Source organism: Enhydra lutris, unplaced genomic scaffold, assembly GCF_002288905.1.
Source record: "Enhydra lutris kenyoni isolate GAN:26980312 unplaced genomic scaffold, ASM228890v2 scaffoldscaffold13, whole genome shotgun sequence".
Taxonomy (NCBI): Eukaryota; Metazoa; Chordata; class Mammalia; order Carnivora; family Mustelidae; genus Enhydra; species Enhydra lutris.
In genome coordinates, this window is record NW_019154097.1 from 54911054 (window position 1) to 54932679 (window position 21626).

The window sequence follows — 21626 nt, forward strand, 5'->3', positions numbered from 1 at the left end:
CTGGCATTGGGCATCCAGCTGCCTCTCTAGGGCCCTGGCTGTTCCCGGTAGGGTCCGTGCTTCTGGGCTGCTCCAGACACCACGCCTGCCTCCCCCTTTCTGCATGTCCCTCCCCCAAGGCCCCTGCCCCGTGGTAGTGCTCCTGGTGGTGACGTGTCCCTCTTACACACCTGGTCTGTCTGGCCAGCCGCCCTGCCTGCCCAGGGCACGCACCTCTCTTCTGTGCCCGTTGTTCTCCAAGCCCCTATAAATAGCCAGTTTTATCTCTTCGGTGACAGCGAGCAGCTGGCTTAGAGGCCTGGCCCCACTTCTGTCCCCTGGCCAGGACTGTCCCGTGTCACTCTGTGACCTTGGGCCAGGCAGCCCTCTCTCTGGGTCTCCCCCACCCCATTCCTGCCCCTGCTGCCCTGGGCCCCCTTGCCCATCACCAGGCTCCCTGCACTGTCCTCCCAGGGCCCCATGGCGGAGACTAAGGAGCCGCCCGGGGCTGGGGAAGCCTGGGTCTGTCGGGACAAGCAGGGAGCAGGGGGCATACCTAGACCTCGGAGATGAGCCGTTCTGGAGGGGCTCCGGTCATGGGGACCAGTCAGGGTCACATGTTCCACACAAGCCTCATACACAGGCCCTCAACGGGGTCGGCTGACGTAGAGGTCAGGAGCAGGTGGGGGGCGGACTGGGCCTGTCCACAGTGCTGCGTGGCCACTAGGGCCGAGGGTGGGGTGGGAGCTGGGCCCTGTGGGAAGCCACTGGTTTCCCCTCGGTCCCAGGGAGGGACCTAAAGCTGGAAGAGCTGACATAGGGGTGAGCTCCCTGTCCCTGGAGGTATACAAGCAGAGGCTGCTATTCGAGCTGTTTCCAGTCCTGAATCCTTTCCTACTCACCTGCCAGATCCTGAAAACCCACTTGCATCCCTCTGCTCCCTGCCCCAACGTCTCCCAGGATCCCTATTGCCTCTGGGATCCGGCACCTTCTCCTGCCAATGCCCAATTGGGTCTTCCTGGGTTGAGTCTGGCTTTGCCCTTGGCAGAGAGGGTGAGGCCTTAGGAAGGGACAGGGAGGGCCTGGGGTGGCCAGGCCAGCAGCGCTGGGGAGATGAGGTGAGGCCAGTGGGCCAGCCTCAGGGCCAGCAGAAGTAGGGAGGGAGTCCCTGCAGGGCCCTGGCCACCCACTCCCTGGGGGAAGGTGGCTCTGCTGGACCCAGGACTGGGGCCAGGCATGAGGGAGACTGTGGCCTCCGTAGCAAAGACCACTGGCACTGGCCATGGACGGGGGCTTTGCTTTGGAGTTTGGACAGTCTGGAGTGGTTCATACATTCCCAACTGCTTACTAACTCCAGATCTGGGGCCACATCGGGGAGGGCGAGGTGCCCGTGCAGCGAGCTGTCCATGGGTCCAGCCACGGGGCTTAGGCTGGCCCACCCCCGACTCTGACTCACCTGCCAGTCCTCTCCAGCTCACCCCCACTCAACCGCAAAATCGCGTCAGCCACCCATCACCTCTGGCCACCCACTCACGCCCACGCATCACAGACACATGGCCCTAGCTCCTTCCTGCCCTGTCCACACTGCCTCTGCCCCCTCTCCAACCTGGCGTGGGCTCTCGTGTGTCCCCCGCTCTGGGTCTCCAGGGATCACTCCTATTCTCCTGGGAGGAGGGCTTAGTAGTGACCCTGCTTGTAACCCCAGAGCCCCAGCCCAAGGCCAAAATCAATAAAACCCCCACTAAACAGCACATAAACCCAAATCATTCCCTAAATCCCCAGAGTAAAAACCCAGTACAAGCATTTGGGTTTTTCCCTTTGCAGATTTTTTTTTTTTTTAGTAGACATAGTCTCTTTCTCGTTTTACAGCAAACATTGCAAATATAGAAATATTTTTCTGTACAATGGGAGGACGACAGCGTACAGTGGGGACGAGGACAGAGCACATACGCCCAGCCCACGCTCCTTCCAGCCACACCCCAGGCACAGCCCTCCCCAGTGCCCCTCGTGCCCCACAGGGCTCCGGGCAGGTCCTGGAGGCCACCCGGCTGCCTCGCTTGCTCTGTCCCTCTTTGGTGGCCTCTGGAGTTGGCAGCAAAGAAATGGACCGGGGAGGGGATCCACAGGGATCCACAGCAAACCTAGGCAAGGCAGTTGTGGGAGGAGCCGGGTGGCCACTCTGTGTCTAGTGTTTTATGTCTTTAAGAGAACTTTACTTTTATTATTTTTTGTTTAAAAAAGGAAGAAAATAAAGACAGAGAGTAAGATCAAGAAGGCAGAGAAGAATCCAAGAGGAAAGAGAATGAAAAAAGTCCCCTCCCCCACCCCCATCCCCAGACACAGTTTTCTCAAGTCCCTTGTGTGTGTGTGTGTGTGTGTGCGCGCGGGTGTGTGGAAGCCACGGCTCATTCTCTGTTGGGACTGGCAGCGCCCCCTCCCTGCGCTCTCTGTGGGCCCCAGGCTTCCACACTGGCTGTGTGCGTGTCTGTGTGCACGTGTGTCTCTGTGTGTGAGCGTGTCTGTGTGCACATCTGTGTACACACGTGCGCATCTGTGTGAGCGTGTCTGTGCGCACGCATGCGCGTGTCTCCCTGTGTGAGCATGTCTGTGTGCATGTGTGCGTGTCTACGCGTGTGTACGTGTGTGGCGCGTTGCGTGGGAGTCTCTGGGTTACGATAGCTGCAGTGGGTCTTGTGTCCTTTTTGGTCCCGTGGGCGTCACGAGTCCTGGGGAAGGTGCGGGGCGGGCGCGGGCCGTGGGCTCAGGACTTGTGCTGGGCCGACACGCCCTTCCAGTAGTCCAGGATGTCGTGCAGGTCCTCGTCTTTGGCGAACTGAACCTTCTTGCGCAGGGCGTGGCCGGCCGCCATGAACTCCTCGTGGTCCTTGTGGCGCCGGCGGCTCAGTCTGAGACGCTCCCAGATGCTCTGGGAGGCCCTGCAGGCATACTCGGGGCTGGAGGAGTAGCTCAGGTTGTGGTACTGCGGGGACAGTGGCGAGTAGGCCAGCTCGCGGGGCCGCGGCCGGGTCAGCGGCTCCAGGATGGATGCCTTGCGGCCACCCAGGCTCTCATGGGGTGGGGGTGCGGGGGGTGGGGGGGGCTCGGCCGGGTGGGAGCCGGGGTACGAGTGCCGGTGCTCGCCGTAGTGGCGGCCTTTCTCGGCCTCGGCCCGCAGCACGGCGGCTGCGGGCGTCACAGTGAGGATGGCGTCGGTGGCGGGGGAGCTCTTCTCAATGTACTTGGCCTCAGCGGCTGCGGCCTTATGGACACTGGCGGCCTCGGCGTGGAAGGCTCGCGGGCTGCGTGCGGAGCCGCTGGACGAAGAGCTGGCGCGTGGCGGGCCGGTGGCCGCCTCCACGCTGTGGTGCCGCTGCAGGCCGTGGCCAAAGGTGTCCTTGTAGACGGGCGCCAGGAAGCCGTGCTTGCCGGCCAGCGGCTCCGACAGCAGCACCAGCTGCGGCTCAGCCGCGGACACGGCCCCGGCGCCGGCCTTGCCGCCCTGGAAGGAGGTGGCCTCAGACTTGAGCGCGTCGATGCAGTTGTTGATGATTTGGTTGACCTTGTCCACCTCCTTGGCGATGGTGGAGATCTCGGCCACCGAGCTCTGGCTGTCGGGGCCGGGCCGGCCCAGCTCGCAGTCCCTGCGCTCCGCGGGCTCGCCCGTGCGCACCTCCATGTAGCTGCCCTTGCTGGCCTTGGGCGTCTCGCCGCTCTCTGCCAGCTTGTACGGCTCCATCTCGCCGGCCGCCAGGTACGGGATGCGGGTCGTGGCCTCGGGGCCCAGCAGTGGGCCCTGGGACAGCGGGGCCAGGCCGGGGGCCTCCAGCTCAGGCCCGTACTTGAGCTCGATGATGGTCTTCTTGAGGCTGCCGGCCGCGGCCGCCTTCTTGTGCTTTTCCTCCTGGCGTCTCCGCCGGCGCAGGCAGTAGTAGACGGCGCCCAGCACCAGCACCATGCCGAACAGGCAGCCCAGGATGGTCATGATGTAGTGCGTGGCTGTGGACGGGCTGGGCACGGGACCGGGCGGGCCGGGCGGCTTGGGCAGGCCGATGGTGAGGCAGGTGTGGTTGTGGTGCAGGCCGGAGCTGGTGGACACCACACAGTAGGTGTAGTTGGTGAGCGTGTACAGGTTGGTCAGGCGGATCTCCTCCTGCGGCTTGGTCAGCCGGGACACGGTGGACGAGCGGCTGTTGTTGAAATGCTCCAGCGTGTACATGCGCGTGAACGGGCTGGGCAGCTGCACCGTGATGGTGGCCGAGTTCTGGGTCAGCTGCTTGACCTTGAGGAGGGGCCGCGCCTCAGCCTGGGGGGCCAGCGTGGGCAGCGCCACCAGCGGTGTGGTGCCATCACCAGAGAAGCAGTCCTCATCGGCGCAGGGGGGCTCGCTGGGCTCGGGGGGCGGCGGGGGCGGGGGCGGTGGGGGCGCACGGCCTGGGGGCAGGCGTCCCGGCACAGGGGGCGGCTCAGCCACGTAGGCGCCGTCGGTGCACACGGACTGCAGCTTGGTGAGGATGCTGCGCTGGCCGTGGCGGCCCTGGCCCAGCAGGAAGTAGCCGGCGTAGAGCGGCGGCGACTCACACTGCACACGGTCATGGGCGTGCGTGGCGTTGGCGAAGGCGGCCAGCCAGCGCAGGAAGCCCAGGAGCTCACAGGAGCAGTAGAAGGGGTTGCTGTAGAGCTCGCACACGGACAGCCGGGCCAGGCCGGCGAAGGTGGTGCCGTGCAGCCGCTGGATACGGTTCATGGACAGGTCGACGTTGACGACGTTGGGGCACTCCCAGAAGGCGCCGGGCGTGACCACCTCAATGAGATTGGCCTGCAGGTACAGGTACTCGAGCTTGGCCAGCCCGCGCAGCACGCCCTCCGTCAGGTTCCGCAGCCGATTGTAGCCCAGCTGCAGCACCTGCAGGTTGAACTGGCCCGAGAAGGCGCCGTCCTCGATGTAGCCGATCTCGTTCTTGGTGAGGTTGAGGTACGTGAGGTTGCCAAAGCGGCTGAGCGAGGCATAGTGCACGCTGCGGATCCGGTTCTCATTCAGCCGCAGGTCCACGATGGTGCTGTTGATCTGCTGCGGGATGGCCTCGTAGGGTGGCTGGTTCTGGCTGCAGATGGCCAGCCACACGAAGCCCTTGTCGCCCTCGATCAGCCAGCAGTCTCCGCGGGCCAGGCCGCCCGCGTGCAGCAGGATGGCGGCCGCCACGCACGCCCATAGCGCGCTCCAGAGGCACCCGGCCATGGGGACGGCCTCCGTGGGACAGCCCGTGCCACCTGCCCAGGGGGACCGGCCGGGAGACCCCGGAGGAACCAAAGGGGCCGGCGCTCGCGCTCAGGGGTGTCCTGTCCCGGGCCGCATGCTGGCGTCGTGTGGGCACTGGGAGCCGGCTGCCACCCTCAGTGCCGCAGGCCCCCGGTCATGCGCCTATGTCCTGCCGAGGCCGTGGTCGCCTCCCCCATCGGCCCGGGTGTCTGGACAGCTCCGCCCTGCACCTCCAGCTCCACGGTCCTGTGGCAAGACAGAAGAGGGGAGAGCCGTCAGGAGGGGCTGGGGTTCCGGCAGGCCCCACCGCGGAGGAGCAAGGCCCTGTCGGGCTGCCTGGTCAAACCGGAAGGCATGTTGGGGGAGCCCATAGTCCTACAGGACAATGTCGGGTACCAGAAGGGCGCAGGACAGGTTGTGCCTCGAGGGAGGGGAGTGAAGGGAAGCCCCCATCCCAAGCCCTCCCCGGCCCCCAGCCCCATTTCCTCCCAGAGGCGACAAAACCCCACCTGCTGGGCCGGGCCCCGGAGATTCAAGGACTATGGGTCTGGCACAGGCAGGGCCACTCGCGGGACAGTTGGGAATCCGGGACATCCTCTCCCGGGAGGGCCCGGCCAGACTCACAGACGCCTGCAGAGGGTGCTTGGAGCCCTGGCCCAAGGGTCCTCAGCCCCAGCACACAAATCCCTTCAGGGCCTCAGGGCGCCTCCGGCTCCCCTCCAGGGAGGCACAGGGAGGCAGCCGGCCCCAGGGACGGCCAGGTTCGGGGCCTGAGCCCTCCCGCACTGGGTCGAGGCACATCACACTCCTCTGACCCTAAGTTTCCCCAAATTAGACTGCTGGACGGTCTCAGGGGAAAGGAGGCTGCCACCACCCCCTCGTGGGTGGATCCCGGTACAAAGGCTGGGAAGGGAGGAATGACTCTGCCAAGAAGCCCCCATGCCCACCCACACCCCCACCCGGGGCCTAGGAAAGGCCCGATCCCTCCCAGCTCTGCCAGCTCCTGAGACACAGCGTGAGGGGATGGCCACCGGCCCCTGCACAGGCCCAGGATGGGACCTTCCCTCCTGGGTCAGGCTGGGGAGCCCGTGCACAGGGAGATGGGGCTGGACACAGCAGCTCCCGCCAACGGGAGGACCTCTGGTCTGCGGGACCCGCCCTCTGCCCCCCACCCCAGGTCTCCTGCGGGACAGACGAGCAGGCGTGCCTTTCCTCGTTAACATCTGGATTTATAGCCGGCCTCTGTCACTGCTCTGTGGCCTGGCCAGCGGCCAGCTGAGTATATTTCACAGATATTGACGTTTGCAACTAGTTTGCACTGAGGCAGCTTAAATTAGGGAACAAAATATAATGATGTGAAATGGATTTTCTTCCCCTTCGGAAACTTCATAGAGCACTGTTTTGATCTGGCTCCTGGGGAGGAGAGTGACTGGTAGATGGGGGCCAGATGGGACGGAGAGGGACCCGGGGCGAGGTCCTCCCGGCCAGCCTGTGGCTGTGTGACTTCTTGCAAAGCACGGGGCCTCCCCTGGCCGGTGGGACGCTGGGGTCCCTGCATGGTGTCCCTGGGGAGGATGGAGGGCATCTCCAGTACCTGCCCCTCTACCAGGGGCCCCGAGGTGTGGGTAAGGCAGGTGGGGGCAACAGGGTCAGGCCGGCTCCCATTGCTGAAAGTGGGTGTGTAGAGCCTGTCCAGGAAGTGTGGCGTCTCAGCAATGCTGATTGTAATCACCTTTAATCTCTTGCTCAAAATAACCCAAAGTCAAGCTAAGGAGGATTACAGGGGCCTGAAGAAGCCTTATCACAGGCAGACTCTGGTGGAGGAGGGACGGCCCCCAGGATACCGGCCTCTCCCTGCTCCCCCCCCCCACCCCCTGCCAGGGCCGCTGGGCCCCTTGGTGGCTCTGGGGAGCAGCATGCACACGTGGGTCTGTGTGCGGTGAGGGAGGTGGTGGGGGGAGGGGGGCTCACCCCGCAGGCAGGCTCCCACATGTAGGAGCTGGGGTCTGCATCTGTGAGGGTGAGGCTGTACCAACACACATGTTGGGACCCATGTTAGCACCCGTGCACGCAGACAGGGGTGCCTTCGGGAGAACACGGCTCCATGGAAGCCTGCCCACGTGGTCGCTGTGAGGCCCCCCCCCCAGCCCCACCCTCCCCAGGGCGCACGTCCAGGAACACAGCATCTTGGGACGGGCACATGGTTCTGAGGACCCATCTCGTCTCCCCTGTGAACTGCCCCTTCCCCGGAGCTGCCTCCACCAGGCCAGCCGTGTGACGAGGGAGGCAGGGCTGGCCCCCCTGCCCTGAGGACAGGGCACATCCCCGCCTCGGGCGCTCCCTCTGGCCTGGCAGGTGTCCTGCTCTCACCTTTGTGTGCCATGCCTGCCCCCAGAGCCTGGGCTATGTGCGGATGGGCGGCCTCGGGGGAGGGACATGCTAGGAGTCTGGGTGTGACCCTGCTGGCTGGTCCCCTCTGCCCCTCTTATAGCCCCCAAGACCTGGCCTCAGAGGGACGCCAGGATTCTCCTTCCACAGCTCACTGTGCAGATGGGAAATGGAGACCTGTCTGTGGTCCCAGTGTGAGTGGCCCCGTCCTCCTCCTGTTAGGGCTGGGTGTCCACACCTGCAGGCACCTCGTCCCTCCAGGAGGCCCTCGGCTGCAGGGATTGGGCTTCCTGAGCGGAAACTGATGCCCAGGGAAATGGCCTGATCGGCTGGGAGGGCTCTGCTCAGGTGTTGTGCTGTCCCTTGGCCTGCCCCCTCCTCCTGGACTCACTGGCTCACCGCCCATCGTCGGTAACAGGCCCCAGCGCCAGCCCCGCCCCCGTCTCTCTCTCTCTCACACACACACACACGTCCTCCATGCCTGGCTGGTCACGCATGAAACAGACGTACCCATATGTGTGGGAGGCACAGGCCTGTGTCACAGCAGCCCCCACCTGCCCCTGCCGCCCACACCCCTGCAGGCCGGGGTCCCTCTGCCAGCACCTCTCCCTCCGCACCATCCCTACCAACTCGTGGTGCCCCATGCCGCCGCTGGCCGCTCGACCTGTACTGTAGTCCTGGACAGCGTAGTTCTACAACATTCCACAGAAGCACCTTGACCAGAACACCCTCCAGCCCATCCAGGCAGTGTCCATCCCGAGTGGTCACCAGCGACCCATCTTGCCAGCCCTGGGGGCATACTGTTTCCGTGTCCCCCAGCCCCACAGCAGCCCCTTCCTGGAGTGCCTTCTGCTCCAGGTCTCGGAGCAGCCGCCCCTCCCGTCCGGTCCCCTCCACAGCCCCCGAGGCCACACTCCTGCCTCAGTCGTTGCTTCCTCTGCTCACTTCCTCGAGGGGGTCTCAGCGCCCCTCAGGCTCACGGACAGCTCCCCCTGTGAGCTCGTGCCCCACCCCCCATTCCTCAAACCCCACACCAGTGCGCCATCCTCAAGCACGCTCTCCCCTCTCTTCCCACATGCAGCCCAGAAGCAAAAGCATCCCCCCCACCTCCCTGGGTCTCTGGGGTCGTCTCCTGGCCCCTGCTGCCAAGGTCACGCTGGTCCAAGCCACCGCCCCCTCTGGCTGGGCTCCCACCTCGTCTCCTGCTGCCCACAATCCACCCTCCCAACCGCAGCCACGGGAACCGGGGGGACCTTGGAGCGCGGTCATGGGATCCTGCCACTCTGCCATCCCCGCCCACAACCCGGGATGACATCGTTCTTCCAGGAGGGAGCAGAGGAAAACCCAGGCTCCACCGGGACCTACCAGGCCTCGCCTGCTGGGGCCCCATCCATCCGCCACCTCCCCCACCACCCCGTGTGCACGACCCCCGTCCTTCTGGCTGCAGGGCCTGGTCCCTCCCCGCAAAGCAAGAGCTTCGGATCCTAGAGCCGACAGCTCCCCCATTGGAATAGCACCCCTTCCAAGCCCCTGCCCAGTACTTGCTTATTTACTTGGAGTCACTGCTGGTTCCCTCCCCGCCCCCCGGGGTCACAAGCCCCAGTGCCCAGACCCCACGTCCCACTGGCTGGGACGCCTCCAGCCCAGATTGTCAGCTGACAGGCAGGAGTTGCATGGGGTCAGGCACCAGCCGTCAGCTCTGTTTTCTCATCTGTGAAATGGGAGCCAAACATGCCGCCTTCCCCGGAGCCCGTGGGAGGGAGATGCCCCCCCCCACCCTGCTCTGCAGGGATCCAGACCACCCCACGTCACTGTGGGCCACATCAGCCCGAACCGCCTCTGACCTGCGGATTCCGACACATCCAGCGGGATGAGAAACGCATGTCGGTCTCACGTCCTCACTTGGCAAAAACACCCCACTGCCCCCCGCAGAGTTTCTCCGTGCGCACCTCCCCCGATGGAGAGAGACCTCTGAGCACGTCCCCTCAGCCCCAGGAATCTTGCTGGACACCTGCCCCCTCCCTTCACGATGCCTCACGCTGGTCCCTGCAAGGCCCTGTGACAGAGACCCCACACCTTGGAAGGACAGACGGGCCAGGTGCAGCCTGGAATGTCCCAGAGGGACGGGGCATGAGTTCTGGCCCTGACCAGAATGGCTTCGGGGCCAGTCCCTGCTCACTTCGCTTCTGTCCTCAGTCAGTGGGCGTAGAGCCTGGGGCCCCCTCGTGTCCCAGCAGAGACCAGAGGCCCCCAGCCCCAGGTGGTGTCCTGCACAGTTGGCGATCACGTACACACGACAGCCAGCCTTCTGTGTCTGCACATGTGGATAGAGACCTGTGTGCCAAACTGTATCCGCGGGCCCACGCCTGTCTGCACACACATGTTCACATGTGCCTGGGGGGGAATCTGACAGTGGTCACTGAAGCAGACTGTCCTGAGGTCATCAGTTACCAGTGGGGAGGGACAGGAGAGACAGTAGGGCCTGGAAAGGGGCTCCCCTCCCAGCCGTCATCACCATGACCATCGGGACAAGTCCCAGAGCCATCACCTCATTAAGCCTCATCACTGCCCTCCACAGGGACAGGGGACAGCCACAGTGCCCTCTGTGACCCAGGAGAAAGGACCAGCCAGGGAGCCTCAGCCACTCAGGCAGGACTCAGGCCACCCAAGCTACTCAGCCACTGACCCAACAGCTCCTTGTGGAGGGTCCCCCTGGTGCCCAGGAAAGGGGGCAGATGGAGCCCCTGGCTGCCCAGGGGGTGTCTGGCCCCACCCAGCCCTGTAGGGAGTGGGAGGTGCTCACGGGGCCACCCAGGGACGGGCCTAGTGGGGAGGGAATGCAGATGGCAGGGGTAACCAGCGTTCCCCAGCCCCTGGGCATGCAGAGCTGGGGGCTCAAGAATGCAGAGGGGGAGGGTGGATTCCCTGTAAATGTGCTCGGCTGTTGTTAGAGGGGCGCTCTGGGGGACCCTGCGGTGGACGCCTGGTGCAGAGCCCTGTCTGGGAGCCACGGGCAGTGTAAGCCCCCAGCAGGTGTATTCAACAGGGAGGGGAGCTGGCGGGCTAAGGGCAGGGGCCTGTCCTGGGGGGTGATGCAGCATCTGGCCATTGGAAGGGGAGGGGGGAGAGCACGAGCATGGAGAGGACCCTCAGAAAGAAGTTGGACTTTCCTAAAGAAGCATCACATCTGGATGGCGCCGGGGGTTGGGGTTGGGGGGGGAGGGACGAGTCTTCCTTCCACTCACAGTGGGGCCCCAGCCTGACTGCAGAAAATACTTAGACATGAGCATGGGACGGTCACGCGCACACACACCCACGTCCGGTCCAGCCCCTGCCAGGAGGGCCCTGGCGTTCACATCCTCGTCCACAGCAGGGACACGCACCAGGCAGTGGATATTTAGGAACAGGTCCCTGAGGGAACAGCAGGGAACGAGAGGGAGGCCTGCTCAGTGCCAGGAAGATGCTGGAAAACTGTAGGCAATCAGGGAAGGCCTCCACTAGGAGATGCCATGTGAGGGGTTCTAGTAGGTGAGTAGGAGTTTATTAGGTAAAAAGGGGTTACCGGGCATCCCAGGTGAGGAGGAGGAGGAGGCAAAAGGCACATGCGATCAGAGCACAGCCCCCGTGCAGGGTGCCCAAGAATGGGTCCCGGAACCAGCGTGGAAGGGCGTGGTGGCAGAAGAGGAGCCCAGACTCCCTGCTCCCGAGAGCCCGAGGCACGATGGTGGCACTGGGCTGGGGGGGGGGGGACCCCTCCTCCCTCTCAATCCTGGGGTTGTGGGGAAAATTGGCGACAGTGGGGGAGGACAGGGACCTGCCCCAGCCTGGGTTGCTCCCAGCCTCAGTTTCCCCACCTGTAACATTAAAGAAACGGTTGGGCTAGGTACCTCCGAGTGGAGGTGCCCCAAGTCCCACGTGGTGGCTCCTAACCCCCCACGTGGCGCTTGCACACACTCCACCCGCCCCCTCCACCCGCTGCCTGGGGGGACGACGGTGCTCAGGAGGCTGGTCCCACTTCTGTTCCCTCACGTCAACCCTGCCGACATGTTGCCGCTGATGAAATAAAGAAATATGGTGGTTCCAGGCTTTTAAACTTGTCACGGCAAGATTTGCATAATCACCTGCCTAAAAATACCATTGCTCTGCTCCTTCTCAGCGCCCAGACTGGGGGCCAGTGCTGGCCCCAGGGATTCTGCACAAGGCCCCACTCTCACATCCAGAGGGAAATGGGCTGAGCGCCAGGCACACGGGGAGGCGGGCGGGAAGTTAGAGATCGATAACTTTTTACCACTCCAATGTTTGGCCGATAGATCATGTTTACTGCTAACGTTTGCCACTGCAGCCGGGCTCTGCCGCAGAGGCCCAGGGGCCGCGACGGGCACAGCGGGAAGTGCCATTGTGGGGCAGATGCCAGGGCCTCGGGCCAGCAGAGCCCGGTGGGGGGGGTGGTAGTGGTGGGGGTTGAAGGGGGCTCCGGGCCCCCAGGCCGGGCCACGGATGTTGGCTCCTCCACACTCTGGCTGTGTGACCTTGGGCAAGTCACTGGCCTTCTCTGGGCCTGTTTCCTCCTCTGGCAGATGGAGATCGCCGGGGCTTATCCCCCACAGCCTCACGGCGAGGGTAACACGACCTTACCCTCCATACCTTCCTGCATGTACACGCGCTCTATAAGTATTCATTTCCTCCTAGGGCAGCCCCTTGGCCTCAGGCGGGCAGGGGAGGGAATTCACTGTTCCAGGCCGTGTGGGTGGACTGAGCAGGCCAGCAGGACAGGCCTTGGGGGTTTTTTGATTTCAGGAGCTACCCAGCCCGGTGCCCCCAGCACTGGGGCCGAGCGAGCACTGTCCCCAGCCTCATTACCCACCTTGAGCCTGCCCTCCCCGCTCCTGCTCCATAGTCACCCACGGAGGCTGGCCCAGGCTCCTGCAGCCGGCCGTCCCGCAGTGCTGACTCAGCCGGGCTCCAACCTCAGGACTTGGCCACAGGGTCGGCCTGGCAAGCCCCCGACCTCAGCTGGCCCTGCCCTTGTCTGCTGGGAGGCCCACGGTGGAGAGAATGTCCCTTGTCCTCCACCCCACAAGGTGCATGCAGAGGGAGCTGGGAAAGGTGATGAGTTGGGGCCCAGGGAGAACATGGAGGACACACCTCACCCACCCAGTGACCTTGGGCGTCCCCGGGAGCCCTGAGCCTCAGCCTGCCTGGCCAGAGTCCAGGATGGGCAGTGAGCATGCAAACAGCAGTGGTCTCTGGTTTCCTATAGGCCCCCACGTGCAGCCAGTGTCTCCTATGGGGGAGCACCCCCAGGAAGACAGAGAGGAGGGAAAGCCAGCAAGCCCAGGCTTTCCCCCCAAGCAAGGGCAAGGGAACATGGCATCAGAGTCCACCACTTTGCTTGGTAATTCCAGCCCTACCCCAGAGTTTCCAGGGGAAACCCTGCAGCTGGAACCCAAGCTGCGGCCCAGGGTGGTGCTGGGCCAGGGTTCCTGGAGGGGCAGACACAGCAGGAAGGGCCCCAGGCAGGGCTTGGGGCTGGAGTCCGGCCCCCCATGACGCCGGGCTCGCCGCGTCCCCGTCCCGCCAGGCACCGCAGCTCCCGGCTGCTCTGAGTTAATTAGGGATCCAAACATTTAATGGTCTTTTATGCTTCCACTGGGCATCTTTTTAAATTAAAAACACATGATGTATGGCACTGTTGGAGGGAGAAATCACTTTGCGATGGTTTCCTGCTCAGGCACTGGCAGGGACTGGGAGAGGGTGGCTGGCTGGCCTCCAGGGAGGCCGGACGGGGACACGTGACCCTCTCCAGGAACACCGACCCTACCCCCCCCCCATCAGGAAGCATGTTGCAGACTCCAGGCAAGGGTCTGGGTGTCCAAGGGACACCTGGCACTCTTCCCCATCACACCCTCCTAACCCGGGCAGCCAGGAAGTTCTATCTTTAGTCTGACCTGAATCTCTCCAGTTGTTTTGAGGGACGGCCAGCCTGAGACCGCACTTGGAGATGCGCTGGTTCTGCTCTTCCCAGTCAAACCTAAACCCCCAGGAACCCTGAGCTCTGGGAGCCCTTTTCTGGGCACGGGGATTCCGTCCCTGTTCGCAGCTCCGGCGGAGGGCAATGCAGACTGCTGGGAGGGCCTCGGGGGACACTGCCCCCCGTACCCACGCTCCACCAGCCGGGGCCACGCACCCAGACGCGGGGACCGCTGCCCACCCCACTCACCCATCAGGTCCTGTCTCGAGTGAGCTGCTGTGACGATTTTCTCCGAGCACAGTTTCCGGCCACTACGAGTTGCACTAAAGATCTGGGGCATGGATTTCAAGCAGAGGTTGTAAGAGAGCAGTCAGCTCCTCAAACATCACAAGAAGGGGGAAACCAGGTCCGAAGCAAAGTCCCGTCTAAGGCAGCATCGGTGACACCACCCGGGCCAGGGATGGAGCCGAGACACACGCTGTCCCTGGGCTAACCGGGCCCCCGGCTATGTGTCGGGGTCACCGGCCATGCTGGGATGGCATCATCACTCTGGTGAGGGGTCCTGGGGAGAGTCCAAGATTGGGGAAGAACAGCCAGTACGGTCCCTTGGCAAGTAGGGGGTCTCTGCATTGGAAATGGGGCTCTCTCCCCACGTTGACCAGATCAACACGGGGCTTCCGACCAAACAGCCTGCCCAGCGCCCCCGCGGCCACAGCCAGGACCACCAGCCCCCACAGGCCCTCTCCCTCCAGAAGCCATCCCCTCCCTCGAGAGCCCCTCGTGGACACCTGTCAGGAGGCTGCTGCAGCTCCCAGGGGCAAGGATCCTTCCCAGGCTCCCCGGGAGCTCTGAGAACACGACCCCCTTTCCCTGCAGCCCCTGTGCCCCAGGGACTTCAGGCTCATGTCCCAGGAAAAGAGGCTTCTGGAGGGGAAACCATGGGCAGGCCTGGGCCCAGACTCTCGTTCTTAATTTGTCACTGAATCCAGACACACACACACATGCATGGGGTCTGCTGCCTGGCAGCCTGGGGAGCCCCGAGCCATCCTAAGAGCAGACATCACCTCTGTCTGCTCACATCTCTAGGGTCCCACCTAGAAGGCATTTCACTGGGGTGAAGGAGTAAAATCGATCCCCCCAACCCTGCACCAACAGGCAACGAAACGTCCAACACCATATAGTGAATCATCTGTTCCCTCGGCTGATCTGTGATGCCCCACAGGGTGAGTCGGGTCGAGCCTGCCCTCCCCCTGTAACCCCGCATGGCTCCCCAGTGCCCTCAAGAGAGCCCATGTCCCCACCTGCCTACCTCTCTCTGCCCCCACCTTGCCCTGTAAGGCGATGGTCAACCTGCTTCTCTTGCATTTTCTCTAAGCTGCTGTTTCCAAGCCTGGGACACATCCCCTTGCCACCATTGTGGTCTCTGCTTGGAATCCCGAGAGGGGCTGGGGTCTCTCCTCATAAGCACGAAGTGGCCCAGCTGTGCCCCCGTGCGTCCCACCCTGTCAGCCAGACTGGGGGCTGCAGGCACGGATGGCTGGCTCTTCCCCGTCCCTTCCAGGCACAGGGTAGGGAGTGGACGGGGACTGAGCCTGTGGAGGTGCTCAGCCCATCACCTGTAAGGGAGGGTAGCTCCATGTCGTGATTCTCCCCAGACGGTCTCCACGCACCGGCTGTTCGGTGGCACTATGTGTGAACCCCCACCCCCCACCGCAGTTACACACCCGCCAGGTGGCTCACGGTTGCATTGGTATAGACACCTCTGCTGGGGACCGCGCCATTGTATCGGTGGCCCCTTGCCCCTCTCGTGACACCTAAACGGCCCTGTTTATGTCCCTGGGACATAAACTCTGTAATGAGCTTGCCCACAGAGGACGATAGACACCCTTTCATGCTTCTCCGTTTCTAGAACCTTGGCTCAGCGCCCCTCTCCCAGGTGATTGGGCACAGCTCTTCCAAACACGCAGCCAAGATGCGGGTGGGACCCCACGGAGCCTACAAATTAACTTTGGAAGAACCTTCGGGATTGTAATATTTTGGCACAGCCTGTCCCATGACACCCGCTTTCTCTCTGGTCTCCCAGGAAGACTCCGCAGAGTTCCGCAAGATGATCTCAGATTTTTCTCATAACTGCATTCCTGGGAATCCCACGGGGTGTTTGTGTTGTTGTCACTGTGAGCGGGGACCGCTGATCTCATTATGTTTTCCGACCAGCTGTCACGGATACAGATGAGAATTACTGACTTGTGTATGTCTGTTCAATATCCAGCTCACTACTTCCACCAAGTTCTCCAGTGACCACTTCAGTGGCTTCTTGGTTTCCTCAGGCCTCCAATCAGGCTGCCAGCAAATGATTACAATCCTTTCCCAGAGACAGCACATTTAATTCTGTTTCATGTCTTATTGCTATGTCCAGGATTTCTGGACAATGATAAAGGGCTCTGTTGGTGGTGTTTTTGTTTTTTTTTTTTTTAAATAAAAGTTTTTGAACTCCCAGGAATTTGAAAAATCTCATCATTTAGCACGGTCCTGGCTGTGAAGTTGGGACACAGTTTCTTTACCGGGATGAGAAACCATCCCCGGTTCCATTTTTAGCATTTCCTTTAAGATCGGAAACCAGAGCTAGATTCTGTCAGATGCTTCTTGTCATTTCTCAACAGGGTCCCGCAGCCAACCTGTTGAGGTTGTTATGTATTATATTAACAGGTTTCCCCACTATTAAGCCATCTCTGAATTCTTCTGATAGATCCTACCTAATCACAGTGCATGACCTAACATTCTGGGAAACGGGATCTGTGTGTATCTCACCGAGGATTTCTGATCCCATCCCCAGGGGCAAGATCTGGGTGAGGTCTCGTTTCTGTAGGTGTTCACAGTCTGGGGTTTGGGGCTGTTTCACCCTCTCTCACCGGGGTGACTTCCTGCAGATGGCAGCTGCCCGCTCCAGTGAGACTCCGGGTCTCTGAGCTCGGGGCCCCTCCATGGCGAACGTGTTCCCAAAGCCATGTGGGCAAACACCACGGACCACTCCGTCAAGTGACTGTCACTCTGAGTTCGTTGTTTGTACGTTCCAGATTTTCATGATTCGGGGTTGGCTCCAGGCCGGTACACGGCAGGGAAATGTGCTGGGAAAGTGGACACCAGCCTGAGGGAGGTCAGGACTGTGACACCACCCACCGAGAGGACCCTGCAGGGCCTCCTGGTCTGTGTTCCTTGTCACCCACGTGCAGACGGATGGACATCACGTTGGGCATCAGGGGCACGGGAAACACAAAATAAGGGAAGGCCTGGACCCTCTCAGAAAGTCCACTCTGAGGAGAAAACCCACAGAAGTGAGGGGCTTGGCAGGAAGGACACCCCTGAAAGATGGTACCATCTCCCTGTCCGCCTGCCACGCTGGGACCCTGACCTACCCCTGCACGGGATGTCTGTCTCTGCATCCCTTGAATCTGGTGGTCCTGGCCACACTGGCCACCAGCGCTGCCAGAATTGAGCCCTATCTGTCCCAGGCATGGCCCTCGGCCACTGACACGTGGACAGAGCCGCCGCCACCAAAAGCCACGAGCTTTGGCGTGGTTACATGGCAGCAGACAGTGACACAATGCTGAGCGTCAGGGGAGCGCGAGCAGGACAGCAACAGGGAGCGGGAGAGCCCCCCCCCCCAACCCATCACAGGGAGCTCCTCACCCTCACAGTCCGGGGGGGGGGGCGGCTTCTGCAGTGTGTGGGTCAAGGAAGGCCCGTCCATGCCCACTCCCCTGGGTGGCAGCCTGGACGACGGGGTTTCTGACCCGTGTGTGACTCAGGCCCTGGTGCTCTCCAGGCCAGCGGGTTTGTGCAGATGCCTTCACTTCCGAGGCTCAGTTTACCTCCCTGACAAATGGGGCCATGGGCCCCTGCTCACAGGTAAACGCAGCCACGTCTGGGAACGGCCAGGACCCAGTGTGGCAGGTGTCCCCGGAAGCGGAGGCTCATGGGATGCAAACCATCTGCCCCCAGACCCCTTAGACTTTCTCAGCTGCATCTTGTCTCCTCTGGGAAGTGGGAACAGTACACGGAGCCCACAGGTTCACCAAGGGGCCTGTGCAAGACATGTGTGTTCGTGCACCATGCCACACCCAACGGGGCCGTGTGAGGCTCTGGCTGCCGCCAGGATGTGGGGACAGGGCTGAAGAAGAGCTGATGCAAAGTCCAGGGGGTGCAGGCAGGCCTGGGCAGCTGGAGGGTTGGGTGGCCCCTTTCCCAGGGGATGGGCTGCAGTCGGCCCACAGCTGTCCCTCTGAGGCCCCGCCAGCTCTCGGAGTCCATAAAAAAATCAATCTAATGACACAGCAAACATTAATTAGAGCCGTGAGACCAGGAACGGGATTGATCTGGAAGGGGCCGCTCTGCTGTTAGTCATCGAAACGCTCTGCGGGGGTGGGGAGGGGCCGGGGCTCGGGGACAGGGGCCACGGAGGCGACCAGAGACTGCCCCCCAACATCAGGCTGACGGCAGGGGAGTGGAGGCTGCTGGGGGGCCCAGCCAGGGGTCAGGGCCCCGGAAAGCTCAGGGTGGGGAAGGACCAAGCCGGACCCCTCAGCTCTCCTTGCTGTGCGAAGAGCAGAGCTCCCAAGTGCAAGGAGCTGAGCATGAACCCTCGCATGCACAGCCGGAGCCCCCTGCCAGACGGCACTGGGGAAGGGACTGCACTCAGCCAGCTGGACGAGGACATGAAAGGAAGTCCCGGTGGGAGCTGGGCAGCCAGCGGCACAGCCTCTGACCCATGGAGGGACACAGACATATTTTAAGAACATGTAGAACATGTCCCGTGTCCCCTGGGGAGGGGGCACCTGGCAGCCCCCCGCCCCTCCTCTAGGTGGGGAACACAGGCTCCATTCTCCCTGATGCTATCCCCCCAGCAGCACACTGGTCTGTGTTCTGGGGGGTGGGGCGTTTGGGAGAAGAGGTGCTCGGGGACCCTTCCCAGGTGAGAAGTGACCGCAGACGCCCTCGGATGGCGGGCTCCCCTCTCCCACAGTCCCACCCATGTTCCTGAGGTCCAGGGGTGCTGGGGACCACCATGTGGGGCCGGCGACGGCTCCGGCCAGGCCTCACCCTGTGTGTGTGGCTGGGGAGGGGGACTGGAGCGCGTCTGGCTGTGCCATGCCTCCCAGCATATGTCTGAGCAAGAAATCCAACGAGGTCCATATGCCGCTGTTCTAAATAGAGCCTCTCATGGAGCCTTCAAAGGGCCAAGGTCAGTGAAACTGGAAGCCGGGAAGCGTGGTGGGCAGGGGGCTGGGCTGAGACGTTGACCCGGGTCCCCCTCCCAGGCAGCTTCGAGGTGAGGGTCTGGGAGGTCTGTATTGAGCGCCCTGAGACCCACAGGGAGGAAGTGTGTATGGCGACCGCACGTGTGTGTCCCCAGAGTGCGACCCCGCAGCCCTGGGCCCTCTGCCTGCCCCCACCGCACCTCACGTGCACACACCCGCACGCACACACGGGTGTCTAATTATTGTCTCGCGGCGGGCAGGAGTCCGACCGCCGGAGCAGCTGGAGGACATTCAATTCTCGGAGTAATTGACAGTGCTGGAAAGCACCCAAGTGGGGTGTGAGGACGCGCTCCCCTCAGCGACTCGATCCTTCATCGCCAAGCACATTACTGCCTCGGTTCACACTGCCTCCGCCCCCTCACCGCCTGCCCGCCTGGCTCTGGGCCTCCGTCTGTCGGCCGGCCGTCTGTCACCTGAGATGCCACCGGCCACTGGCCTTGCCTCTGTGCGTGGAGGGAGCTGCTTTCCCCCCTGGCCGCCCGCACCCTGCCCCCCCAGTATCAGGCCCCGGGGACGGCTACAGGGGTGGGGACTTCAGGGAAGGGCTCTGGGACATAGTGTTGGGACTCCAGGGGTCACCACCCCAGTCCCTGGACTGCCCAGCAGGTGCTAGGAGGCCAGGGGCACCTGCCCCTACTCGCTCCTCCCCAAAGGCTCCTAGAGGACAGTGTGACATTCATGGGGACCAAGCCTCCCACAGGGGATAGGGCCAGTTATCAGGCATGCACAAGACAGGGCAGTGCCTGGGTGGCAGAGTGACCACACACCCAGAGTGACCGCAGAGTCGGGGGAGGTGCAGAACACATCCAGGGGCTGGGGGGCACCCACAGGGCTATCTGGGGAGGTCTCCGGGCTCTGTCCTCATCCGTGTGAGCAGCAGCCTGGGTGAACTCTGAGAACCTGTAGGAAGGGGACGGAGGCTGGAGGCCAGGACCGGGAGCCAAGCACTCCCTCCAGCTTGACGAATACCACAGGGCAAAAACCATGCCAGGAAGGGGTCAGCATGGCTCCACATCACCTCTGGGGAAGAGAATGAAGCGAGAGCCGGTTGGACAGGTCAATGTGGCCACCTGAGAAGGTAACTGGCTGACTTAATAGAGATATAGCAGGGAGAACAGAGAAGGTGATGACCCGGCTCTAGGCAGCACGGCTCAGCCTGTGCTCAGAGCGTCTGGCTCCAGACTCCAAGGAACATGACCAGAGCCCACACTCCTATAGCACCTTCTAGGAGCTAAACTCTCGTCTATCAAACTATTTAGTACTGGGGCCAGTCCTGTGAAGCAGGAACTAGTACTACCCACCTAACCAAAGAGGCACAAAGTTGTTAATGAACTTGGTTGAGTTTCCACAGCTGCTTAGTCATGGGGCAGGATTGAAACCCAGGCACCTTGGCCCCAGAGCCCCAGTACCTACCCACACGTCATGCAGCCAACAGGCCCAGGAGGGCGCGTCTGAAAGTGACGGAGCTGGCGGAGCACGGACGTGAAGGCAGGACGGAGGGTGTGGGGGTGTCTGGCTGAGAGGCCACCTGCAGAGGAGGGCCCCCCAGGCCCTGGGGTGGACCCATTCACCCTCCCAGAGAGTTCCCTGAGTCTGCTCACCAAGGTTTAACACACGCGGCCTCACTGGGAAACATCTAGGCGGCATTGCACAAAGATCAAGACGTACGGAGCCCATGAGCCCAATTTTGGTGTGTTTTACCACAATGGAAAGTTCAGAAAGAAAGGTGGCGGGTGGGGATGGTCTGAGAGGGGCACACAGAGGCTCTGGCAGGGGTGGGGGGGGGGCGAGGAACACTGGAACACCCACCTTCTCGCACCCCTTCAGGGCTTCCCTAGGTCCCGGGCAGCGTGCGGGGACTGACACTCAGCTGGAGGGGACGGCGTTCGGGTTCTCAGGGTATCTCTCTTCACACCTTTAGCTGTATTAAATATTTCATAATTAGTGAAATATTTATTTGAGAGTTCTTAAATCTTTGAAACGTCTGCAATATTTTATAATACATTTTTAAATGTTTTGGAAAGGAATGGGCTGCTGTGTGCGACTGAGCTCCCTGTCGCCAGAGGTGTGCAAGGAGAGGCTGGATGTCAGAGAGGGCACTGCCCCCAGCAGGGAGGTGCCTAGAACCAGGAGAACGGTCAGCATCACTCGTGAGCCTTTACAAAACAGAGACTTCCGGGACCCATCTCTACTCCTGATTCGACAGGTCCAGTGTAGGGTCTGGGTGTCTGCGTTTGTGCCATGGGCCACGTGCCCTCTGCCCTGGTTGGGACACAGATTCTGGCTCATGCTTTGTTTTCTCTGGCCTTGAGGACCAAGCCCAGGCTCCTCGGCCCCTCACTAGGCTGAACACAAGGTGGGGGTACCAGCCCCTGAAGCTGCAGGCCTGGGGCCTTCGGCAAGGTGTGCATGGCCCCCCTTGCAGAGACGGGAGCACTGAGGACCAGAGAGGGGAAGAAAGAGCCTGAGGGTCACAGGAGAGGAGAGAGGGGAAACAGATCTTCTCCTTTCTGTTCCAGGGCTGCCCTGGTCATGGGTGTCCCCCGTCCTGGTCGTCAGAGCACTAATGTTGACCCGTGGTGTCTGGAGACAGTCCCTCCCTCACAGCCCTCCTGAAACCTGAGCCCCTCCTGCCTCTGACCAGGCGCAGAGGAAAGGTTGGACGGATGGAGCTTGGCAGGTGTGTAACTTGGCGCCCAGCAAACAGGCAAGCTGA

The 21626-nt window shown here is 62.2% G+C and overlaps 1 protein-coding gene across 3 annotated transcripts in view; it reads right to left on the bottom strand.

Annotated features, from left to right (window-relative positions):
* Positions 1 to 2333: 2333 nt before the first annotated feature.
* The window catches only part of LOC111145879 (extracellular leucine rich repeat and fibronectin type III domain containing 1), a 67367-nt gene continuing 48074 nt past the window's right edge, over positions 2334 to 21626 (bottom strand). For 2 of the 3 annotated variants that reach the window (XM_022501164.1, XM_022501165.1), the window contains exon 3: positions 2334 to 5482. In XM_022501164.1, coding sequence (XP_022356872.1) covers positions 2741 to 5215 — 2475 coding nt within the window. In that variant the 5' untranslated portion in view covers positions 5216 to 5482 and the 3' untranslated portion in view covers positions 2334 to 2740. Of the gene's footprint in view, positions 5483 to 20719; positions 20832 to 21626 lie in introns of all 3 variants that reach the window. The other variant, XM_022501166.1, reaches the window with a different exon arrangement.